General features: G+C 43.1%; 1 protein-coding gene across 2 annotated transcripts in view; it reads left to right on the forward strand.

Moving 5' to 3' along the window:
- mrps6 (mitochondrial ribosomal protein S6) overlaps nucleotides 1-26,231 on the forward strand; it is a 101,335-nt gene that overhangs the window by 51,884 nt on the left and 23,220 nt on the right. For both annotated transcript variants that reach the window (XM_052013453.1, XM_052013452.1), the window contains one exon: nucleotides 22,264-22,403. In XM_052013453.1, coding sequence (XP_051869413.1) covers nucleotides 22,264-22,403 — 140 coding nt within the window. The remainder of the gene's footprint in view (nucleotides 1-22,263; nucleotides 22,404-26,231) is intronic.

The following is a 26,231-nucleotide window of genomic DNA, read 5'->3' on the forward strand; positions in this document are numbered from 1 at the left end:
AAAATCTGTTTGTCTGAGGGAGCCCTGGGAGATTTAAAGATAGAAGTATGGGAGCATGATCTGAAAGAGCAATCTCTTTATAGTCACAGGATCGAACTGATGGAATCATTTGATTATCAATAAAAAAGTAGTCAATCCAGAAACATGTATGGTGAACATGAGAGAAAAAAGAATATCCCTTATCTTCTGGGTGCAAAAATCGCCAGGCGTCAATGATGCCCGTTTTCATTACACAAGATCACAAGACAAGGGAGCAGAAGCAGGCCATTCGGCCCATCGAGTCTGCTCCAAGGAAAAGGGAAAAAAGAAATGGGGAATGGGGAAAAAAAAACCTATTCTAATCCCAATTTCTGGCCTTATCCCCATATCCCTTGATATCCTGACTACTTAGATATCTACCTATCTCCTCCTTGAACACCCCCACTGATCTGGCCTCCACTGCTGTACGTGGCAAGGAGTTCCACAAATTCACCACCCTCTGGCTAAAGAAATTTCTCCTCATCTCTGTTTTGAAACTGTACCCTCTAATTCTAAGATTGTGCCCTCTGGTCCTGGACTCACCCACCAAGGGAAACAGCCTAGCCACATCTACTCTGTCCTTTCCTATCAACATTTTAAATGTCGCTATGAGGTCCCCTCTCATTCTTCTGTACTCCAGTGAGTACAGTCCAAGAGCCGACAAACGCTCATCATACGTAAGCCCTTCCATTCCTGGAATCATCCTTGTAAATCTCCTCTGAACCCTCTCCAATGTCAGCACATCCTTCCTAAGATGTGGGGCCCAAAACTGCGCACAATATTCCAAATGAGGCCTCACCAGTGCCCCGTAGAGCCTCATCAACACTTCCTTACTTTTATACACTATACCTCTCGAAATGAATGCCAACATAGCATTCGCTTTCTTTACCACCGATCTGACCTGGTGGTTAACCTTTAAGGTATCCTGCACGAGTACCCCCAAGTCCTTTTGTACTTCCGTACTTTGAATTTTCTCTCCTAGATAATAATCTGCCTGCTTATTTCTGCTTCCAAAGTGTACAACTGCACATTTCTCAACATTGAAGAAATGAAGCTGATTTATTAGGAGCAACTAATTTAGTGGATGACCTATCTAGTTTGGGATCTGAACAGCAATTAAATTAACCTTTAGAATACTACCTCTTGAGACAAACAAGTGGATTTCTCTTTGAAAGCAATGATCCCATTGAACACCGTTAATGTACAAGCTAAGGTAATTTAAATAATTAATGCTGCTCATGCAATTTTTCCATGCTTGGCCCACTCCTCCTTGGAGCTTGAATAGGAAACTTTATCTGAGAATTGATTATTGGCACTTTCGTGCTTTTGGAAAATTGCTCCAAACTTGTAATCAATCTCTTCTTGAGGAGCTACAGTGTACAAATTGCAAACCATTAGCCAGCATGATGCTTACATGTCCCAAGCATGAAGCCCAAGCATTGGAGGTTTGAGGAAAAGCAGAAACAATTTGCTTTCTTCAATTTCAGATATTAAATTAAAATTGCATGTTTATGTAATTTAAGATGAGTGTATATATTGTATCTCTGAAGGGTATTGAGATTTGAATTGGGGATCGGAGATCTATGTTTGTTCAGCTTTAATGCCAAAGCACAGGTCTTGGTTAATGATCATCTGCTCAGATGTTGCTGATTGGAGACAGTTGGGAGAAAAATAAATTACTTGGCTTTACTGCATCAACAGCAGCTTTGAGAACTTCTAAACCATTGTGGAAAGCAAGAGGGGGTTGCAAAAGTAACTGGAATCTATTTTAAGGAGGCAGCAGGGAATGATTACGAACATTCTTTTCCAGAAAATAGAGCAAGTTTACTGTAGGATAATAAACAGTTGTCAGATGGATTCATGGAATCTTCAGCAAGGAAAGAGCTAGTTTGGTTGATTGTATCTCTTTCGCTGTGACCTGTCCACTGTTGTTCCTTCCCTATATCTTTCTAACATTTTTCTTTTGTCATTCCCTTTCAATGTTCTGATGGGTTTCAGCTCAGTTGGTATGAGTGATGTAAGCTATTTTCAACAACCTTCATTTTGCAGTCCATCTTTCAAACTTATTTATTCTTCTAGTTCTAATTCTGAATTAATTTCTCCCTTGTTAGCAGTAGGGCAACAACAACTTGTTGTTGGTTTTTTTTAACTTAGAGGTATACTTCAAATGTATTCTTAGGTATATGCTCAGGACTTGATGGACACCAAATTTTTAAAAAAACTGCTTTTATGTATATATTTTCTTTTATCATGGCAAAACATACCAATTTGATTCCATCAAGCATTAGCAAACAAAATTTGTCAAAGCTTTAAGAGTTAAAAGTTTGTCCAAAAGTTTGGTCAAATTGAGAAATTTTTAAAGAACATGGTAAAGGAAGAAAAATAAATGGAGAAGTTTAGAGCACGCATTCCAAAATCTACTGCCTTGGCAACCGCAAGCAAGGATATAAATTACAGAGCGATTAAAATCAGGTTTGCTGAAAAGGCGAGAATTGGAGCAGTGCAACTATTCTTGGAAAGTTGCAGGATTGGAAGATATTATAATATTATCTGGGTAAATATCCACAGCTGAGGTGCAGAGCTCAGCTGACACTTGGACAGATGGCTCCGGATTTAGAATGTGGTGTGCTTTTATATTTGCTATCCAGGTATGTCCGGTGAGATAGTTTGCCTTGATTGAAAAGAGCTTTTATAAATTGCACCCTTTTCTACTGGACTTCTAATAAGTCTGACCAAATTGGATAAGTACATGGATAGGAATGGCTTAGAAGGATATGGGCCAAACGTAGGCAAATGGGACTTGCTTAGGTGGGCACCTTGGTTGGCATGGATGAGTTGGGCTGAAGGGCCTGTTTTCATGCTGCATTACTTTATGATGGTATAACTCTGTAATGAAAAGGCAAGGCAGTGAACAGACTTTCAATATATCCTTACGATGTAGAAGGAGGCCATTTCAGGTTATCAGGTGGATGCCAGGTCACAGAGCAATCCCATTTCCCCTCTAACTTGCCTTTCTACTGAGACTAAGGGGTGTCCAGAAATGATCAAAATATGCATTTCATCATCACAAGCTTTATGACCTACACTTCAAATCCACTCAGATAATTACACCTTTGAATGCATTACTATTTAACATGTTTTTTTTGTTAATAGTGTCTTTAAATTAAAGGTGGCTGTTACTTTAAAATACAGATCAATCATTATTGTGGAATTATTTTGGATATCTTGTTATTTAAAGATAGATGATTGAGAGATTTGAATTTCTGCTAAATCTATCTAAAAACCTTTTTTGTGAAGTTCACTTGGTGTAATGTGGCTTTTCATTTTTGAATAGTTTAGTTAGTCACAAACCTTAAAAAATAGAGGAATGGAGTACAAGAACATGGAAGTCATGACAAATCTTCATAAAACAGGATCAGCTGTAAATGGAGTATTGTGTAGAGTTCACACTTTAGACAAGATGCAAAGGTCATAGAAGGCGTGCAGATTACTTACTAAAATAATTCTAGGAATGAGGAACTTAACTAAAGTGGATAAACTGGAGGTGTGGAAGTGGTGACACAAGTAGATAGAGTGGGAGAAGGCATATGGGATGCTTACCTTCATCGTTCAGGGCATTGAGTGTGAAAGTTGGCGAGTCATGTTACAGCTGTATAAAACTTTGGTTAGGCCACATTTGGAGTATTGTGTGTAGTTCTGGCAGCCACATTACATGAAGGTGTGGGGGCTTTGGAGAGGGTGCAGAAGAGGTTCACTGAGATGTTGCCTGGATTGGAGTATATTAGCTGTAAGGAGAGGTTGGACAAACTTGGAGTGTTGGAGGCTGAAGGGTGACCTGGTCAAAGTATATAAAATTATGAGAGACATACTGTAGATAGAATAGATGGTTAGAGTCTTTTTCCTAGGATTGAAATATTAAATACGAGAGCACATAGATTTAAGGTGAGAGGAGGGAAAAGTTTAAAGGAGATTTATGGGGTAAGTTTATTTACAAAGAGTGGTAGGTGCCTGGGATGTGCTCCCAGGGTAGTTGGTAGAAGCAGATACAATAGCAACATTTAAGAAGCATTTAGACTGGCACATGAACGGGCAGTGAATGGAGGAACATAGACCATGTGCAGGTAGATGGGATTAGTTTAGATTGGCATCATGGGCCTGTTCCTGTGCTGTACTGTTCTATGTTCTATAAACCAGAGTTGTTCTCCAGAGATTTTCAATCCCTGGTAAAGGTATTTAAAATCATGAAGGTCTAGACTCAGTAGGTCTTCAGCACATTGACAAAATGGTCAAGAGCTGGGGTTCATAAATAATTGGCAAAAGAACCAAATGTATCACAAAGAAAATCTTTTGCATAACAAATAGTTAAGATCTGGTTTGCAGTACCAGAGGTAACAGTTTTGAGATAGATTCAATTATGGAATAATAAAGGAAGCTGGATAAGTTTCTGAAAGGAAAAGAAATTCAGGGTGATGGGGAGAAGGCAGGGAGTAGGACTGGAGAGTTTATATAGACTCGGTGGTCTGAATGGCTGCCTCCTGAGCTGTAATCATTTGAGTGGTGAAGCAACTTAATGAATGACTTGTGAAGTACTTGACCACCAAAGAAATTTTCTAGAACCATAAACATTATTGTGTTATAGACAAACGGTAGCAGAATGCTAAAGACAGCAGCAATAGAAATGGTCATCTAACTAATTTTAGTTACGTTGATGAAGAATGAATGTCCAGTAGAACTCTTCTGGCTTTTCTGAATTGTTCCATGGAATATTTTGTATCTACTTTACCATCTCATCTAAATCCACGTTGTTGTCCATATGCATATTGAACTCCATGACAACTGGGTTAAATTTCAGAATTCCATTTCTATCTCAGCAACTTAGAGAGTACAACACTCTCCCTGTACCACATGAGTATTCTGTTCCTACTGTGGGTGGGTGTAGAACTTGCAACCTGTTGATTCCAAAGTAAGATTACAGTCACTGGTCGCTGAGCAGTGGTTGACAATTTTGATCAAAAAACAAACTGCTGGAGGAACTTAGCAGTCAGGCAGCATCTGTGGAGGGAAATGGATAGTCAGCATTTCGTGTTGAGACCATAGTAGTAAATTAATATCTTATGGCATAAATAACGATATGCTGCTAAATCTGCAGTTTGATTCATCTGCTAAATTTCAATCAGATGTTGGTATTCTGAAGAACTTCAGGGGTTTGATGTACCATTTGCAGAGCTTTGCAGTCCAGTGCAAAGACATAAAATCTATAAATTATAAAAATAAATGGTGCAAAAAAAAAAGGAATAATGAGGTAGTGTTCATGGATTGTTCAGAAATCTGATGGCAGAGGGAAAGAAGCTGTTCCTGAATCCTTGAGTTTGGGTCTTCAAGCTCCTGTTCCTCCTCGCTGATGGTAGTAATGGAAGAGGGCATGTCCCGGATGGTGAGGGTCTTTAATGATAGATGCTGCCTTCTTGAGGCACTGCCTCTTGAAGATGCCTTTCTTGAAGAAAGGAAGGCAAACTCAGAAATGTGGTAAAATACTGTGCTTATGCTCATTGTTCTTGGACATAACGCAGGGGGGCTCATGTGTGCGACTTGTACACCAGTTTTTATGATATTTCACATAAGTGCAGCTGCATACACTAGGGAATGAAAAAACCTTTCTATATTCTGAAACAGACCAGACACTTGAAGCTGAGCCAGAGCATTTAAAGGAGTTGTGGAGTCAACAATAACATAGTTAATGCTATGCCACTTGCCAAGTCCCAAATTGTTTGCCAGCACTTCAGTTAACGTACTAAACACAAAATATTCCTGTCAGCAGTGGTCTTCAGATATATCCTCCAACAAATACAGCTGTAAGCAATTAAAAAAAAACTCAAAATGTTCTCAAAGAATTGATGTCAGTTATCATCGCTATTTTGTGTAATTTCAAATTTTGGTATACTTGAGTATCTTTGAAGGCTATTTTATCCACTGGCATAGTGGATATAGAAGGAAGGGAAACAAGCAATAGTGTCATGGAACATATAGAGATTAAAGAGGAGGAGCTGCTTGCTGTCTTACAGCGAATAAAGGTAGATAAATCCCCTGGGCCTGATAAGCTATTTCCTTGGATATTGAGAGAGACTAGTGCAGAAATTGCAGGGGCCCTGGTGGATGTCCTTAGCCACGGGTGCGGTGCCAGAGGACTGGAGGGTAGCTCATGTTGTTCCGTTGTTTAAAAAAGGATCTAAAAGTAAACCAGGTAATTACAGGCCAGTGAGCCTGACATCTGTAGTGGGTAAATTATTGGAAGGTGTTCTGAGAGATTGGATATACAAGTATTTGGACAGCCAAGGGCTGATTAAGGATAGTCAGCATGGCTTTGTGCGTGGTAGATCATGTTTAACGAATCTTGTAGAGTTTTTCGAGGAGGTTACCAAGAAAGTAGATGAAGGAAAGGCTGTGGATGTTGTCTACATGGACTTTAGTAAGGCCTTTGACAAGGTCCCACATGGGAGGTTAGTTCAGAAGGTTCAGACACTAGGTATCCATGGAGAGGTTGTAAACTGGATTCGAAATTGGCTGTGTGGGAGAAGACAGAGAGTGGTAGTGGTTGATTGTTTTTCAGACTGGAAGCCTGTGACTAGTGGTGTGCCTCAGGGATCTGTGCTGGGGCCATTGTTGTTTGTTGTCTATATCAATGATCTAGATGATAATGTGGTAACTTGGATCAGCAAGTTTGCTGATGATACTAAGATTGGAGGCGTAGTGGACAGTGCGGATGGCTTTCAAAGCTTGCAGAGGGATCTGAACCAACTGGAAGAATGGGCCAGAAAATGGCAGATGGAATTTAATGCAGACAAGTGTGAGGTGTTGCATTTTGGAAGGACAAATCAAGGTAGAACATACACAGTAAATGGTAGGGCACTGAGGAGTGCAGAGGAACAGAGGGATCTGGGAGTTCAGATACATAATTCCCTGAAAGTGGCATCACAGGTAGACAGGGTTGTAAAGAAGGCTTTTGGCATCCTGGCATTCATAAATCATAGTATTGAGTATAGGAGTTGGGATGTTATGGTGAGGTTGTATAAGACATTGGTGAGGCCAAATTTGGAGTATTGTGTGCAGTTCTGGTCACCTAACTATAGGAAGGATATTTGTAAGATTGAAAGAGTGCAAAGGAGATTTACTAGGATGTTGCCGGGTCTTCAGGAGTTGAGTTACAGGGAAAGATTGAACAGGTTGGGACTTTATTCCTTGGAGCGCAGAAGAATGAGGGGAGGTTTGATGGAGGTTTATAAAATTATGAGGGGTATAGACAGAGTTAATGTGAGTAGGCTCTTTCCACCTAGATTAGGAGAGATAAGTACGAGGGGACATGGCTTTAGGTTGAAAGGGGAAAGGTTTAGGGGGAACTTCTTCACTCAAAGAGTGGTGGGAGTATGGAACAGGCTGCCATCTGATGTATAAATGTGGGCTCACTCTTAAGTTTTAAGATTAAATTGGATAGATACGTGGGCGGGAGAGGTCTGGAGGGTTATGGACTGGGTGCAGGTAAATGGGAGTAGCGGAGTAACGTTTCAGCACAGACTAGAAGGGCCGAATAGCCTGTTTTCTGTGCTGTAGTGTTCTATGGTTCTAAGTGCATTGTTATCTATGAAAGGATCATCTATGCATGCTCCTTACAGAATTTCAGAAATATCCTCCTACTCTGAGGATAGAACATGTTTAATAACTTTAAATGATGATATAGGAAGTATAATAATACAATATTCATTACTCATTGCCGCACTTTTGTTGAACATCAGAATCAGGTTTATTATCACTGAAATATGTCATGAAATTTGTTGTTTTGTGGCAGCAGAACAGTGCAAGAAATAAAGACATAAAAATTACAATAAGTTACAAAAATAAAATAGTGCAAAAGAGGAATAACAAGGTAGTGTTCATGGGTTCATGGACCGTTCAGAAATCTGATTGTGGAGGAGAAGAAGCTGTTCCTGAAACATTGAGTGTGAGTGTTCAGGCTCCTGTACTCTTCCCCGCTGGTAATAACGTGAAGAGGTCATGTCCCGGATGGTGAGGGTCCTTAGTGATGGATGCTGCCTTCTTGAGGCAACACTTTTTAAGCAGTATTTTTCCTCCTATACACTTTTGAGAAATGCAGAACTATGAAAATCATAACCAAAAATACCCACACCAAATATTGTGACAAGGATTGTATGAAATCAGAATGAAAAATCTACAGAAGATGCAGGTGAATTGAAATTAACTATCAGTCATTCCAAATGTTTAAGTTTAAAGCTGGAAAGCAATATGCTGATCTGAAAGTCAATTTTAAAAAGAACATTCATGTGTTTAGTAATGTATGACCACTGCATTAGAGCTATGAGAAGGATGTTGAAGACCTAATGTTAGAAGTAGATGTACGAGAGAAAGTGAAATTAATTGGAATTCATTTATTATTGTCACATGTACCGAGGTACAGTGAAAAACTTGTCTTGCATACTATACATAACAGATTAATTCATTACACAGTGCATTGAGATAGTACAGGGTAAAATTATAACAGAATGCAGAATAAAGTGCAACAGCTACAGAGAAAGTGCAGTGCAGGTAGACATAAATTGCAAGGTCATAATGAGGTAAATTGTGAGGTCAAGAGTCCATTTTATTGTACTAGAGAACCTTTCAATAGTCTTATAACAGCTGGATAGAAGCTGTCCTTGGGCCCGGTGGTATGTGCTTCCAAGCTTTTGTATCTTCTGCCCAATGGGAGAGGGGAGAAGAAAGAATGTTCGGGCTGGGTAGGGTCTTTGTTTATGTTGGCTGTTTTACTGAGGAAATAAGAAGTATAGACAGAGTCCATGGAGGAGAGGCTGGTTTCCGTGATGTGCTGAACTGTGTCCACAACTCTCTGCGGTTTCTTGCGGTCTCGGGCAGAGCTATGCAATAAATTCCTGGTTTACGTTGGGGAAATTATGTCTACCAAATCAGAATTCAATTACTTGATTGTGTGGCGACTCACCGTCTAGTCGGGTGAACCGGCTCGGCAGTCAGGTCGCGCGGCGTCGGAGCGACGAGGCCCAAGATGGCGGCGGGCCTCGTCTTTCCGAGCGACGGGGAGAACCCGCGCGCGGGAAAGTCCTGATGACGTAGGACTTACGTCATTACCAGTTGTTTTGGGCGGGAACATTCTCCCTTAAAGGGCCCGCGCAAGGCGGGAAAATAAACCAGTTCTGTTTGGCAATCCTCCGAGTAGAGTCTTGTTTTATTCCGCGGTAGCAACTGCTACATTGGTGACCCCGACGGTCCAAACAGCTTTTGGACCCGCGAAATGAACGACAGCGCAGCAGCCAACGCAGTGGCCCTCAAGCTGCCCACCTTTTGGACACTTCGGCCCAGCGTCTGGTTTGACCAGGCCGAAGCGCAATTCCACCTTCGGCAGATCACCTCCGACTCCACGAAGTACTACCATGTGGTTAGCTCTCTGGACCAGGAGACAGCCGCCCAGGTTGGAGACTTCATCCAGTCGCCTCCGGAGGAAGATAAGTACCCGGCTTTCAAAGACCTTTTGATCCGGACCTTCGGCCTCTCCCGTCGTGAGCGCGCCGCCCGCCTGCTTCATCTGGATGGCCTGGGGGACAGATCCCCATCCGCCCTAATGAATGAGATGCTGGCATTGGCCAAGGGTCACAAGCCATGCCTGATGTTCGAACAGGCCTTCCTCGAACAGCTCCCCGATGACATCCACTTGTTGTCAGCTGACGCCAACTTCAGCAACCCCTGTGAGGTGGCCGCCCGGGCAGATGTTCTGTGGAGGGCCAAGCGCGAGAGCGGTTCGTCCATCAGTCAAATCACCAGGCCGCGAGCCCAACGCCCGCCTCGCCCGGCCCCAGCAACCGAGCAACCACGCTCCAGGACTTCGCAGCGAACTTACACGGGGCCCGCATCTTTTCCAAAGTGGACCTTGTTAGGGGATACCACCAAATCCCGGTCCATCCGGATGACGTCCCCAAAAGTGCGATTATCACCCCATTCGGCCTGTTCAAATTCCTTCGGATGCCATTCGGCCTTAAGAACGCCGCGCAGACCTTCCAGCGGCTGATGGACGCGGTAGGCCGAGACCTGGACTTCGTGTTCATTTACTTGGACGACATACTGATCGCCAGCCGTAACCGCCAGGAACACCTTTCCCACCTCCGCCAGCTGTATTCCCGCCTCCGCGATTTCGGCCTCACGATCAACCCGTCCAAGTGCCAATTCGGACTTGACTCTATCGATTTCCTCGGCCACAAAATCACCAGCGATGGGGCAACACCCCTACCCGCCAAGGTGGATGCTATCCGCCATTTTGCCCGCCCCGACACAGTCAAAGGCCTACAGGAATTCCTTGGGATGGTCAACTTTTACCATCGTTTCATCCCTGCAGCAGCCCGTATCATGCGCCCTCTGTTCTCGCTGCTGGCTGGTAAGGGCAAGGACATCACCTGGACTGATGAGGCTGCGGCTGCTTTCGTTAAGGCCAAAGACGCCCTGGCAGACGCCACGATGCTGGTATACCCCAGGACTGACGTCCCGACTGCCCTCACAGTAGACGCGTCCAACACCGCGGTGGGTGGGGTACTGGAACAGCTACTCGAAGGCCGCTGGCAACCCTTGGCATTTTTCAGCAAGCACCTTAGACCTCCCGAACTGAAGTACAGCGCTTTTGATCGGGAACTTCTAGCGCTGTATCTGGCGGTCCGGCATTTCCGATACTTTCTAGAAGGCAGGCCTTTCACCGCTTTCACCGATCATAAGCCTCTGTCCTTTGCCTTCTCCAAAGTCTCCGATCCCTGGTCAGCTCGTCAGCAGAGACATTTATCCTACATTTCCGAGTTCACAACTGACATCCAACATGTCTCCGGAAAGGATAATGTCATTGCTGATGCACTTTCCAGACCAACCATCCACAACCTATCCTTGGGTGTCGACTACACGGCCCTAGCTGACGCACAGCAAGCCGACGACGAACTGCCCAGCTACAGAACCGCAGTCTCGGGTCTGCAGCTCCGAGATTTCTTGGTTGGTCCAGGTCAGCGGACCCTACTTTGCGACATTGCGACTGGTCAGCCCTGCCCTATAGTCCCTGCAGCCTGGCGGAGACGCGTTTTTGACTCGGTACATGGGTTGACGCACCCGTCCATCAGATCTACTGTCCGACTGGTCGCCAGCAAGTTTGTCTGGCATGGCCTGCGCAAACAGGTCAGTGAGTGGGCCAGGACTTGTCCGCACTGCCAGACGTCAAAAATCCAGCGACACACCAAGGTCCCACCACAGCAGTTCGAGCCTACCCGTAGGAGGTTCGACCACATACACGTCGACCTTGTGGACCCTCTGCCGGTTTCAAGAGGAGCCCGGTACCTCCTTACCATCGTGGACCGGTTCACAAGGTGGCCTGAGGCAACCCCCCTGACTGACATCACCACTGATCCCTGCGCCCGGGCGCTGCTCACAACTTGGGTCTCACGTTTTGGCGTTCCGGCCCACATCACTTCAGACAGAGGCACCCAATTCACTTCCAGTCTCTGGGCTGCATTAGCGAACCTGCTAGGGACGCAGCTGCACACCACCACGGCCTACCATCCTCAATCAAACGGGTTGGTGGAACGTTTTCACCGCCATCTGAAATCGGCCTTGATGGCCTGCCTGAAGGGTCCTAACTGGGTTGACGATCTGCCTTGGGTCCTGCTCAGCATACGCACTGCCCCCGAAGAAGACCTCTGCACTTCGTCAGCTGAGCTTGTATACGGGGCGCCACTAGTTGTCCCCGGGGATTTCATACCTGCCCTTCGGGACCAAGGGGAACAACCCCCAGCAGTCCTACAAAGACTGCGCGAGAAGCTTGGCGACTTTGCCCCGATTCCCACCTCACGGCACGGTCAAGCCCCATCCTGCCAGCCCAAGGAACTACGGGACTGTAAGTTTGTTTTCGTTCGCAGGGGCACACCTCGGGTGCCATTGCAACGACCATATGAGGGACCGTTCCGAGTCATACGGAATAACGGATCCACTTTTATTTTGGACATTGGAGGCAGGGAACAGGTTTTCACGGCGGACCGCCTCAAACCGGCCCATTTGGATCTGCAACAGCCTGTCGAGGTTGCCACGCCGCGACGCAGAGGCCGCCCCCCTAAGCGGCAGCTGGCACAGCCCACGGACCTTGGGGACTGTATCGCCGGTTCTGGGGGGGGGTTGTGTGGCGACTCACCGTCTAGTCGGGCGAACCGGCTCGGCACTCGGGTCGCGCGGCGTCGGAGCGACGAGACCCAAGATGGCGGCAGGCCTCGTCTTTCCGAGCGACGGGGAGAACCCGCGCGCGGGAAAGTCCTGATGACGTAGGACTTACGTCATTACCAGTTGTTTTGGGCGGGAACATTCTCCCTTAAAGGGCCCGCGCAAGGCGGGAAAATAAACCAGTTCTGTTTGGCAATCCTCCGAGTAGAGTCTTGTTTTATTCCGCGGTAGCAACCGCTACAATTGTTTATTTTAAGTGTCGGAATCGTTGAGGCACGTTGCACATAAGAGAGAGAAAATCTAGGTTAAGATCAGGTGTGGGCCATTTGGCCCTTGTTGAGCCTGCTCTGCCATTCAGTAAATTCCAGGTTGATATTCAATCTCAGTGCCATTTTTTCAGCACTATCCTCATATCCCTTGATTCCTTTAAAGTCCTGATTGATCTCTGTTTCAAGTGAATATAAGCCCTTTCGGGTAGAGAATTCCGAAGAGCCTCCACCTTCTGAGTAAAATTTCTCCTCATCTCAGTCCTGAACAGCCTATTCCTCCCTCTGACACTGTGACACCCACCTCCCACCCCACTCCTGGTCCTAGACCCTTCAGACAAGGGAAACAACCTCCCTGCATCGAGCCCAACAAGCCTGTTCTCTGAAATATTTCTGTTGCATTTAATTGATTTGTTTTGTCTTTCCTTTCAGTGGTCTGCCACACTTATTATGAGGATAGGTTGAGAGAGCTGGGGCTTTTCTCTTTGGAGCGAAGGAGGATGAGAGGTGACTTGACAGAAGTATACAAGATGATAAGAGGCATAGATCGAGTGGACAGTCAGAGACTTTTTCCCAGGACGACAATGGCTCACATGAGGAGGCATAATTTTTAGGTGTTTGGAGGAAGGTATAAGGAGGATGTAAGAGGCAAGTTTTGTTTTACACAGGGTGGTGGGTGCGTGTAATGCACTGCCAGCAGTGGTTGTGGGGGCAGATACATTAAGGACATTTAAGAGATTCTTAGATAGCTTCATGAATGATAGAAAAATGGAGGACTATGTGGGAGGGAAGGGTTAGATAGATCTTAGAGCAGGATAAAATGTCGGCACAACATCATGGGCCAAAGGGCCTGTACTGTGCTGTAATGTTCTATGTTCTATATAACGTAATTCTTTTACATTGCTCTTTCATCCTGGTCTCTCCACTAATTTTCAGCTATTGTAAATAAAAAGGGAAAATGTTTGAATTAACAGATCAGGCAGCATCTTAGAAAAGTGAAAGTGTCTCAGGTCAGTGAATTTCCACCAGCAACTTTTGCCTTTCTAGTATTGTAACCTGTGTTATAATGGTTACATTTTTGTTAGAACATAGAACATAGAACAATTACAGCACAATTTAGGCCCTTCGGCCCACAAAGCTGTGCCGAACATGTCCCTACCCTAGAAATTACTAGGCTTACCCATAGCCCTCTATTTTACTCAGCTCCATGTACCTATCTAACAGTCTTTTGAAAGATCCTACCGTATCAGCCTCTACCACCGTTTCCGGCAGCCCATTCCATGCACTCACCACTCTCTGAGTAAAAAACTTACCCCTGACATCTCCTCTATATCTGCTCCCCAGCACCTTAAACCTATGTCCTCTTGTGGCCACCAATTCAGCCCTGGGGAAAAGCCTCTGACTATCTACCCTATCAATACCTCTCCTCATCTTATACACCTCTATCAGGTCCCCCCTCATCCTCCGTCTCTCAAAGGAGAAAAGGTCGAATTCCCTCAACCTGCTTTCATAAGGCATGCTCCGCATTCCAGGCAGCATCCTTGTAAATCTCCTCTGCACCCTCTCTGTGGCTTCCACATCTTTCCTGTAGTGAGGCGACCAGAACTGAGCACAATACTCCAAGTGGGGTCTGACCAGGGACCTATATAGCTGCAACAATACCTCACGGCTCCTAAATTCAATTCCCCGATTGATGAAGGACAATACACTATATGCCTTCTTAACTGCAGAGTCAACCTGCACAGCCGCTTTGAGCGTCCTATGGACTCGGACCCCAAGATCCCTCTGATCCTCCACACTGCCAAGAGTCCTACCATTAATACTATATTCTGCCAACATATTTGACCTACCAAAATGAACCACTTCACACTTATCTGGGTTGAACTGCATCTGCCACTTCTCAGCCCAACTCTGCATCCTATCTATGTCACTCTGTAACCTCTGACAGCCCTCCAAACTATCCACAACACCCCCAGCCTTCTGTGCTTTTGAATTTTGTTTTGATTTTTCTGGTTGTTTCTAGATTATTTCTGGTTTCTGCAATATGCTAGAATTTTCATTGTGGTTCCTTGCATTTTCATGCATATAACTAGCTACACAATATTATGTAATCTTGTTCTATATGATGTGAAATAAAATTTAATCTCAGTTTTCCTGTTGCATTTGGTCTGTCAAATCTGTACTGGCTCTATGGAAGAGCTAGCCTTGTATCCCTGCCCTCAAAATGCCTACCTTTCAAATGCATATCCAGTTGTTTGAACTCTACAGTTGAATCTGTTTCCATTGCAATAGATGGCAGTGCATTCCTGACCTTGACCACGCAGTCCGTTAAACAAAAAAAAATTTCCTTGTGCCACTTTATGGAGCTATTCAAAAGAGAAGGTGACAAAGTGCTTGAAAGAGGGAATTCCAGAGCTTAGCGCCGAAAATATGTGACATTCATTCTGGAGTTCCTGGCCGGTGCATGGTGAAGGGCATCTCCACATCTTCCCCAGCCAGCTGAAGTGCATTTTCAGCTTGGAGATTCATCTCCCCGTTATCTGGCAGGAAATAGAAGCAGGAGTAAGCCATTCATCCAGGGCCTGCTCTGCCATTTAGTAAGATTGTGGCTGATCATTTACAACAGCACTGCTTACTTGTCTGTATCTTGTGATTCCTTTAATGCCAATAATCAATAACCTACTATTCATGCAGGGAACCTTGGATAGTCGTCAGTTGTTTATTCCATGCAGACCATAGAAATCTGAAGTAAACACTAAAAAAAAAGCAGCAAATGTTAGATGAAATGTAGTTTTTTTTAAAAAATGGCAATACTTGATTGATTTGTTAAACATCCTGAACTATCATACTGTTGTTTTGGAGAAGTTCAGAGCAAACTGAATTAAATTTTGACATAGACTTTTATGGTTTCAGTATTAGAGCAACCGAGTAATGAGACAACTGTAATAATTGGGATTTGAAACTGTTTGATGAAAAATAATAATTGGTTTTGTGAAAAAGATAATGTAAGAAGGTAAAGTGGTCTCACTCCAATAATGCAATGAATGCAATTAAAAAAGCAATTTTAGTTGAGCTTAAAATACGTCAATAGAAATTCAATTTCAAATAGACTGTTAGTGAGGAATTGCTTGAGGACAAAAGTTCAAATGATGAGGTCTAGAGCTGATAGACTAAGTGAAATCCAAAATGGGCATTGGTGAGCAGAGTATTGATGCGCAAGTGCTGCTTGAGAGCACTGTCTTGAGACTTTCTATCACTGATGTCTGAGGGCAAGCTAATTGTGTGGTAGTTAGCCAGATTGGATTTTTGTGACCAAGACAAAAGCAATTTACCACATTGTTGGGTTGATGTAGTGTTGTAAATGTACTGGAACAACTTGGTTAGAGGCACAGTTAGCTCTGGAGTACAGGTCTTTGGTACTATGCTGGGATGCTGTCTGGCCCCATGGTCTTTGCAGTATCCAGTTTTCTCAGCCTTGATGTCATGTTGAGTGAATGGAAATGGCTGAGGGCTGGCCTTTGTGATAATGGGGATCTCAGGAGGTAACTGAGATGGATCATTCATTCAGTACTTCAGCCTGAACAAACATGTGAGTGCTTCAGACTCATCTCTAGCACTTATGTGCTGGGCCCTACCATCACTGCGGATGAAATTTAAAAAAATATAGGGCTAGACTTTCAGTTAGCTGACACTTTTATAGAGTAGGTAATTTGGAACTTGGGGCCATCGATTAGTGAAGCCACATTATAAGATGCTGGAGGAACTCAGCAGGTCAGACAGCATCTATGGAGGGAAATGTACAGTCAACGTTTCAGGTCTGGACGAAAGATAGAGGGGAGATAGCTAGTTTTTTTAAAGTGGGGGGAAGGGGTGGAGCAAGAACCAGCAAGTGACAGGTGGATCCAGGTGAGGAGGGATGATAGGCAGATGGAGGAGAGGAGAGTGGAAATGGCGACAGAAGCTGGGTGGTAGAGGTGACAAAGGGCTGAAGATGTTGGAATCTGATGGGAGAGGAAGGTGGAGGAGGCATCAAGTGAGGGAGTTGAGGAGGGGAGTCAGTTGGAGGAGTGTGTGGGTGATGGGAAGATGGAGTGAGTGGAGGAGGGGAAAGAAACGGTGATGGGGGCTGGGGTGAGTTGAGGAAGAACTTGTTAGATCAGGAGGAGAGAGAAATGGGACAGAAAGAGAGAGCAGTTTACCAGAAGTTGGAGAATTCACTGTTTATGCTGTCGGGTTGTAGACTACCCAGACGGCAGCTGGGAGGTGCTAGGTGGAGGTGACAATGGGTTGTTGATGTTGGAATCTGATGGGAGAGGAGGTGCTCTTCCTCTAGTTTGTGTAATTGACCTAGCTTCATTAGTTTGACGAATGAAGCCAGGTCAATTGTTAATTTTAAACCCGAGTTGGATAGATTTTTGTTAACCAAAGAAATTAATGGATAAGGGGAGAAAATAAGATCACAGATTTAGGTTACAGATTAGCTTTGATCCCATTGAATGAATGAACAGTTTACTTCAGTCCTCTGTGTTGCTATGTTCATATTTTGGTGGGGGGGGAACAAAAAATCAGGGAAATATATTAATAGAGAAGGGCCTAATAATTATGGGAGATTTCAAGCATCTTAAAATTAATTGGCCTTAATAAAAATAAAGAAAAGAGGTAAATAAAGGTCCTACAACATGTATGTCATTTCTTTCTAATCCAGTAACTAAGGTACCCAGCAAGGGAGAGTTTGCTGCTTGATTTGATAATACAGAAAGACCCAGAGCAGTTCAGGGAAGTAGGGGAAGGGTGAATATCTGGGGAATAGAGACCATAATAGAATATGCTTCATGATAATAATTGAGAAGGACAAAAAATCTAACAAAGATCAGGTCAGTGGGTTGGAGAAAACCCAATCTTTGGAGCCTGGGAATACAACTTTGGAAAGCAAAATAGACAGGACAAATTAGCAGCCAATGATGTGGAACAGAAGTGGGCAGCACTTAAGATGGTGTTGAGCAGAGTCTAGGAAAAATACATTCCATTAAAAACAAGTTAACCATTTATGAGATGCAGTGGATGAATGAAAGACACAAAGGTGGGAATGAGAGCAAGAGTCCAGATTAAATACATGGACAAATGTCACAAGATGACAAAGGGAAATATCAAGAAATTAGGAAGGCAGAGAAAATCTCAAAAGTTAAATTATTTGGGAACATAACATTTTCTACAAGTAACGAAAGTGGAAAATAACAAAAATGGAAAACTTGCAAGTGTTCATACATGTACTTGTGCATATGACAATAAGAAAAAAGTTGCAGCAGCATCACAGGCACATAGCATCTGATACACAACATTCATAAGAAAAACATAAACAGATTATACAAAACTATACAAGAAAGAATGCAATTAGAACAAAAGAAACAGACCATTGTAATGCAAAGTGTCATATTGTGTCATAGTGTCGCTATACTGAGCTAGTGATTAGGGTTGTGCCGGTTGGTTCAAGAACCGAACGGTTGAAGGAAAGCAGCTGTTCCTGAACCTGGTGGTTGGGACTTTTTCTCTACCTCCTGCCCAATGGTAGCTGGGAGAAGATGGCATGGCCCGGATGGTGGGGATCTTTGATGGTAGATGTTGCCTTCTTGAGGCCCATGGATGGTGGGAAGGGAGGTGCCAGTGCTGTGTTGACCTGAGTCCACTACTCTCTTCAGCTTCGTACATTCCTGCGCATTCGAATAGCAGTACCAGACCACGATGCCAGCAGTCAGGATACTTTCAACAGTACATCTGTAGAAGTTCATTAGAGTGTTTGGTGACATGCCGAACCTCAGTGAAAAGCCTTGTTTGCATTGCCTTCCAGACAGGTCATTCCATACATGAATACATCAAGGTAGTATGAAAGGAAAACTGAATGCAGAATGTGGTATTAAGTGAGATTAGAAATGACATAGCTGCACTTAAAGAGGGGTATTAAACAAACTATTGAAACTCAGATGATCAATCCCCTGACCTGGATAGATTACATTTGTGCATTTTTTTAGAAAGTCAAGGGAAGTGGCAGCAGAGTCACTACTACACCTGCTTAATAATAATGGTGTGGTGAGAGGACTGGATGACTTGGAGCTTGGGCTCCAAAAGCATGCAGGTACAAGTGCCCTCTGTGTACTGCAGCTTGGAGACTGCTGATGGATGACCTTGGTTCTGTAGTGGAGATGATGTAAGTTGAACAGTTTCCTCAAGATCAGTCTCACTGCAAAAGGAAGCTTGTCAGAGGTGAGGTGTAGCATTGCAACAAGAAAGTTTGAAAAAGTGTTGGGACAATGACTCGGTCTTCATCATGCCAGTACAGCCTTTGGCTGTCTATGGAAAGTGGTGTTTGAAGGTCAAGCCCTCAAATCCAACTCAATGCTCGTGGTAAACCTGGCAGAGTGATCCCAGCCTTCCTACAGTATATGCTTTTGAGACTTGGCTTCCTGCAGCAGATACTTCAAAGTACTGGAGAAATATCAGCAATGCAGTCTTTGCAAAATTCTCCAAGTCAATGGAAGAATGAGTGAATCAATGTCAGTGTCCTGTCCCAGGGCCAATATCCCTAGTATTGAGCCCTTGATTATATTTAGTCAGCTCTGTTGGGCTGGCCACATCATCTGCATGCCCAATACCAAACTCCCAAAACAGACACTCTTTTTCAAGCTCTGTCAGGGGAAGATATTCAAGAATGTTCTCTAAAAGCTCCCTGGTAAATTGCAACATCTCTGGGAGTTGTTGGTCTGTGACTGCTTAAAGTGGGGAAGGAGCATTCAGGGTAGAATTGAGGACGACAAATCCATGCATCAGGAGCACACAAGAAGTACAGCATAAACAGTGGAAGGAGAACATTACCTCCAAACCACCCACCCATCCTGCCAAGCACATCCTATACAAAGTCTGCAGGTCCACATTGGCCTCATCAGTCACCTCTGAACCTGTGGAACTGTGTGAAAGCAAGTCATCTTCAATCCAAGGGACCACCTGAAAGATTGGAATTTGATTCTAAGTTGAGAGGCCAACTCCACTAGTTTATAATTGGTAAATTGGTTTATCATTGTCACATGTACTGAGGTACAGTGAAAGAACTTTGTTTTGCGTTATCATGACTATTTTCTCCACGGAAAATAACGCAATATTGTTGGTTTGCCTGAGTGACTACAAATGTTCTCAAGAGTAATTCTTAGTGTGAAGATTAATTTATTTGTGTATTCATTGTATCCTTTAATGGGACAAAGCATGATATTATTGCATACATTAAAACCTTAGGGCATTGATTAATTTATAAAATCTATATAATTAATCATTATGTTCACTGCTGTACTTTCTTTGGGTGTATTTTCTTTGTTATAGTTTTAAAAGTGCAGGTGTAGTTATCCTTTTGCGATCACACAATTCTTTCCTGAATGTTACTGCAGTGGGTTGCCAGGGATATCTTAAACTTAACTGTGTAGTCCCACATCTTACAGAGTCATAGAGCAATACAGCACGGATACATCCCCTTTGGTCCAACCAGTTCATACCAACCACAGATCCCAATTTCCTGCATTTGGCCCATATCCCTCTAAGCCCCGCCCTTCCATGTACCTATCCAAGTGCTGCTTAAATGATACTATTGTACCTGCCTCAATCATTTCCTCTGGCAGCTCATTCCATATACTCACCACCCTGTGCCTGAACAAGTTGCCCCTCAGGGTCCTTTTAAATCTTTCCTTTCTCACCCTAAACCTATGCTCCCTAGTTTTGGACTCCCCTACCCTGGGGAAAAGACTGTTGCCATCCACCTTATCTATGCCTCTCATAATTTTAAACACATCTATAAGGTCGCCCTTCATTCCCCTACGTTCCAAGGAATAACCTAGCCTGGTCAACCTCTCCCTATAACTCAGGCCGCACCTTCATGCTGCATTATTCCTACAATATGTAGGAAAGAGATCCATAAAACATTGTGTAAAGGAGCAATTTTGTCATACAATTCCAGGTTCTGATTTTGCTCCTATTTTTCATTTAACAGTAAGGAGACCAATTGTTACTGGATTGTTAGCATTTTGATAATAATTGTTTCTTATAGAATGATGGCAGTAAGAACAAATGCTTCTGGGTGTATAGTTGTGGCAACCCAATATTCAAATTTCCTTATGGGTCACCAGAATAATATTTGATATGTATCTGTTCTGATTTCTCTTAAAAGATATACATGATAACATGGATGTGGATGTGCATGATCAGTAAGTTTGCGAATGACATGAAGATTGATGGAATTGTTGATAGTATGGAAGATAGTCTTAGGTTGCAGAGAGATATCAATGTGTTGGTGAAATGAGCTGAAAAATGGCAGATGGAGATTAATCCAGACAAATGTGAGGTGATGCATTTTGGGAGTACTAATGAGGCTAGGATATGCACCATGAATGGTTGGGTGTTAGGGAGCATTGATGAACAGAGGGACCTTGGAGTATAAGTCCAGAGATCCCATGTCTGGGATGGATTGGTTCAGTTATGAGGAGAGATTGAGGATGCTAGACCTGTTCTCCCTGGAGCGGAGGAGATTAAGAGGGGACATGATTGAGGTATATAAAATTATGAGGGGTATAGATATGTTAGACTGCAGGAAACTTCCCCACATCGAAGGTAGATAAAACAAGAGGGCATAGAATTTGGATAACGGGGAAGAGATGTAGATGGGATCTGAGGGGGACATAAGAGCATAAGAAATAGGAACAGGAGTAGGCCATCTGGCCCATCAAGCCTGCTCCACCATTCAATAAGATCATGGCTGATCTGTCCGTGGGCTCAGATCCACCTGCCTGCCTTTTCCCCATAAACCCTTAAGTCCCCTACTATGCAAAAACCTATCTAACTGTGTCTTAAATCTATTTAATGAGGTAGCCTCTACTGTTTCCCTGGGCAGAGAATTCCACAGATTCACTACTCTCTGGGAAAAGCAGTTTCTCCTCATCTCTGTCCCAAATCTACTCCCCCGAATCTTGAGGCTATGTCCCCTAGTTCTAGTCTCGCCTACCAGTGGAATCAGCCTTCCTGCCTCTATTGTATCTATCCCTTTCATATATTTCTATAACGTCCCCTCTCATTCTTCTGAATTCCAGCTTCTGAATTCAAACTTTTTAACCCAGAAATTGAATACCCGGAATGCACTGCCTGATGGAGTGGTTGAAGCTGGGTCACTGACAGCCTTTAAGAAGTGTTGAGATGATTGCTTGAATTGTTCAGGCATTGAAGGCTAGGGGCCAAGGGCTGAACTATGGAATTAATATGGATTGGTACCCACTGCACAGTGTGGATGTTGGGCCAAATGGCCTGTTTCCATGCTCTACTGTTTCCATGATTCCTCCACTCTAAGAGGCAGAGAACTTTTACAGTCCTTGCTAATAATGTCATTAACAAGGTTCTATCTTGGTTGTCTACTCCCATGATCACTTGATCAGACACAGAGAGTTGACTGAAATATTCTGTTCTTCAGCTCTTTCAAACACAGATGTAAAATAATGATCATACAATCTAAGTTATAATCAATACAATATTTAGACTTTTTTTCTAAAGCAAGTAGCTTACAAGAGTGCTTGCTCCTTTCAAATAAGACGTTGAATGTTATTTTTGCAGTTGTGAACATTGGACTTGAACTGACATTTCTTTCTCTTTTCCCTTTCTTTCCCCATCCACCTTCCCACCCTCCTTATTTTCTTGATAGCCCGAGACAGCTGCTGCCCTGCGGCGTACTGTGGAGGCATTGCTGGAAAATGGAGCTGTGGTGAGGAACCTGGAAAACCTGGGAGAACGGGCACTGCCATACAAAATATCCAAACACAACCTGCGGCATACCAGGGGCGGGTATGTCTCTTTGAAGTATAAAATCTGCCTATTGCTATTAATTCCATAGAGTTCTTTACGCTGGGAAAAGAGTAGAGTTGTGTTCTGTGTCACTGATCATTCTGGTAAGCGCATCTCAAAGATTTTATGATCCTCATTGGTCTTGATTGAAATAAAAGCAAAGTATGCTGGAAAAACTCAGCAGGTCAGGCTGCGTCTGCGGAAAAAGAAAGAGTTAACGTTTCATCCAACAGAACAGTACAGCACAAACAGGCCCTTCGGCCCACAATATTGTGCTGAATTAATTAAACTCCTAACCAAACTAATCATTTCTGCCTACACAATTTGTTTGGTATTGGCTTATTATTGTCACTTGTACCAAGGTACAAGTGTATTGAGGTCGCACAAGGGTATTGAGGTCGCACAAGGGAAAACAATAATGGAATGCAGAATAAAGTGTAACAGCTACAGAAAAAGTTCAATGTAGGTAGACAGTAAGGTGCAAGGTCATTATGAGGTCGACTGCGAGGTCATCGTACTAGGGAACCGTTCAATCATCATAACAGTGGGATAGGAGCCGTCCTTGACCCTGGTGGTATGTGCTTTCAGGCTTTGGTATCTTCTTCTAGGAGAAGAGAGAATGGGTGGGGCCTTTAATATGCTGGCTGCTTTACCGAGGCATCGAGAAGTATGGAGTCCATGGAGTGGAGGCTGGCTTCCGTGATGTGCCGACGTTTTGGGTCGAGACCCTTCATCTGGACTGGAAAGACAGGGGAAGATAGCCATTATAAAAAGGTGGAGGGAAGGGGTGGAGCAAGAGCTGGCAGGTGATAGGTGGCTGCTCAAGCTTGTTCCACTTTGTTCCTCAAGTGTGTGTTGGGCCTCATTTGAACAGTGCAGGTGGTCACAGGACCAGAGGTCAGAGTGTGAAAGGGATAGGGATTTAAAGTGGCAGGCTGACTCCTGCTTTGATTTCCTATGTTCTTAAATGTTTCCATGTAGATTGACAGTCGCATGCAGGGTTAAGAATTTTCTGTTCCACTGGTGCTCCTGTTCCTAAATCCCAAAAATTGTCTTGTATTTCATTTTTCACCATATACCAAATATTCTGGCTTCTCTGGGTGAAACTATCCTTTGTAACAAAACTGGAAGCTCCAGCATTTTTGAGATGGCATCATTTCATAAGGTAACCTTCCATCCAGAGAGTGAAGTGAGACTTTCACCCCACAGTTGGATTCAAACAAAAAAGGTCAATTTACTCTCCTTACATTTTAAATTCTTGTGCTTAATGCATTTATGTTTAAATTTTGATTATGCTATATAGAAACCTACATTGCACATTTTCCCATTTCCCTCTGTGTATTTGTGGGAATTGTACTGTGGGTTCATAATGTATTTTAAGACCTGAATTCCAAATTCTTCTAAATGAGACGCAGAAAGCTATTTTTGGATTTTGTCAGACTGAGTTGTTTATGAAAGTAAACATCGATTTGACTCCAAGACAAACTCAATGTCAAAGTTGAAAGCCAAAACGTCAGTATTGAACATAAGATTATAGACTCTTACAGTTGTTAATTTTTAACCTGTACAACCAAATTGCTTGATGCAAAACTTTTTTTTAAGATAGGAAATACTTTCTACTACACAACACGAACAGCTGAACACATTCACAGTTTTATCTATCATTCTGGTCTCTCTTGTCATCTATACAGAGGCAATAGATGGGAAAGAATTTCTAAAAGATATTTGTCATCTAACTCAAAGACTGGAAACATTCTGCTGTTTCAGGAATTCTGCTCATTTCATCTTACAAGTGAAAGATTTGTAGATGTGCCCCTATGCTTAAAGGTGGATAGTTGTTCCAATCCACTCTTGGCAGGAGATAACCAAATTTAGTAGTAACTTTTTAAAGGTAAACAGTCAGGATCTATAGTCAAGGAACTTTTAAAATCACTACTTGTGGTTACAGGAGTGTCAGTGAAAAGGAATTAAAACAGTGTCAGTTTGGCAGAGTTGTAGTTTTCATTACTTGAGACCAGAAAAACAGGGACTTTACCCTCAATCCATGACCACAGAGGTAGGCTGATGCATCAGTACAGTCTTCTATTACTAGAAATGATATATTTTGGATGTTAAACTGGGAATTCATCTTGTCTTCGTATTCAAAGTAACCTAATGTCCTAGTTAGTCAATATTTCCTCTAACCAACGTCATGGAAACAGATTATCTGATCATTTATCCCATTTGCTGGAGCTTATTGAGTGCCACATGTGCTTCCTACATGACAGTTTCCACTTTTCAAAAGCAGTTAATTGGCTGTGCGGATCTGTGAGATTCCTTGAGAATGTAAAAGGTGCTTGTTTAAACGTAAGTTCGTTCTTCAAATACTGAGTGCACAGATGTTCAGCCTCTTTCTGCCTTTGCTCTGTTTTTAGCTGCAGGTTACCTTCTTCTCACCCCTGCTCATAATACTGAGAAAATAGACTTGATTTTCTCGAATTTGGTTTGACATTACCATACTATTTAATCTTGTAGCTTGATTTTCAAAATTATCTACATATGGAGAGCCCAGATTGAAATTTCAATTGATGGGTTTATGCAGCATGAAAACAAAATGTCCATTCTGGTTCGCTAAGGAAGCCAAGAATCTGTCAATACATTTGGTTGATTAGCATGAACCATAATAGCAACTTGCATTTATTTAAGATCTTTGGTGTAGGAAAATGTTTCAAGAGTCCATCAATAGTTTTCCCAGTGATCAACATAACCTCTTGTGACCTCGGAACAAGTTAACATCTGGAAGAGATCACTGGCTCAACTCTGATTTCTTCTTCATCTCATGGGTAGCTTAAGGTTCAATTCCTATACCAGATGTGTACAATGCAGACTTCTAAATTGCTGCTTTCAATGTTTGTTTCTTAATATAAAACGGCATGTAGTTTTCCATTTCTTTGAGTACCCTGGGGATGAACTTGCAGGGATTTACTCCCTTTTTAATGTTTGCATTCTTCCTCCTTCACTTATGTGTGTGTGAAGGTTATGATACCTTAATGCTGCCAAGCAATAACATGGGGGAAATTGATCCTTAGGATATAAAGTGAACCTGGAATGTGAAAGAAAAATACTTCAGGAACATGAGGTCTTCCCTTGATCAGCAGGGAGTCTGGAATATTGAAGTGAATGATTATTTGGGGATGGTGTGGGCATACAGTGTGTGTGTGCATGTGCATGTGCATGCACGCGCACTCACACCCTCACACTCCTTTCCTGGCATTCGCTGATTAGCGCACTCAGTGTCATTAATAGAACATAGGACAGGAACAGGCCCATCGGCCCACGACGTTGTGCCGAACTAATGAAGCTAAATACAACTAATGCCTTCTGCCTGCACATGGTCCATTTCCCTCCATTCTCTGCATATTCATGTGCCTATATAAGAGCCTCATTAGCAATCACAAACTGAAGTGTGATCTTCTTAAAGAGAATAAACTGAGAGAAGCTCCTGAAGAGCAGTGGGTCCAGTAACAATGACTTTAACAGAATTTATTAATTAAGCACCTCGTGGAGACCCCTAACTATTATGTATTCAGGTTAACTGTAATAGCTTCTGAGGAAGACATTATGTTAAATCAGAGCCCTACTTTGCAAAGAGTGAACCAGAGATATTATACCTTTTTTAATGTTTAAGTTGGCACAGTGGTGGAGTTATATAGCTGCTGCCTCACAGCTCCAGTGACCTGGGCTCAATCTTGACCTTCTGTGTTGTCTCTGTGGGGTTTGCACATTCTCCTTGTTACCGCATGGGTTTCCCCTGGGTGCTTTGGTTTTCTCCTACATCCTAAAGGTGTG

Source organism: Pristis pectinata, chromosome 4 (genome assembly GCF_009764475.1).
Source record: "Pristis pectinata isolate sPriPec2 chromosome 4, sPriPec2.1.pri, whole genome shotgun sequence".
In the NCBI taxonomy this organism is placed as follows: Eukaryota; Metazoa; Chordata; class Chondrichthyes; order Rhinopristiformes; family Pristidae; genus Pristis; species Pristis pectinata.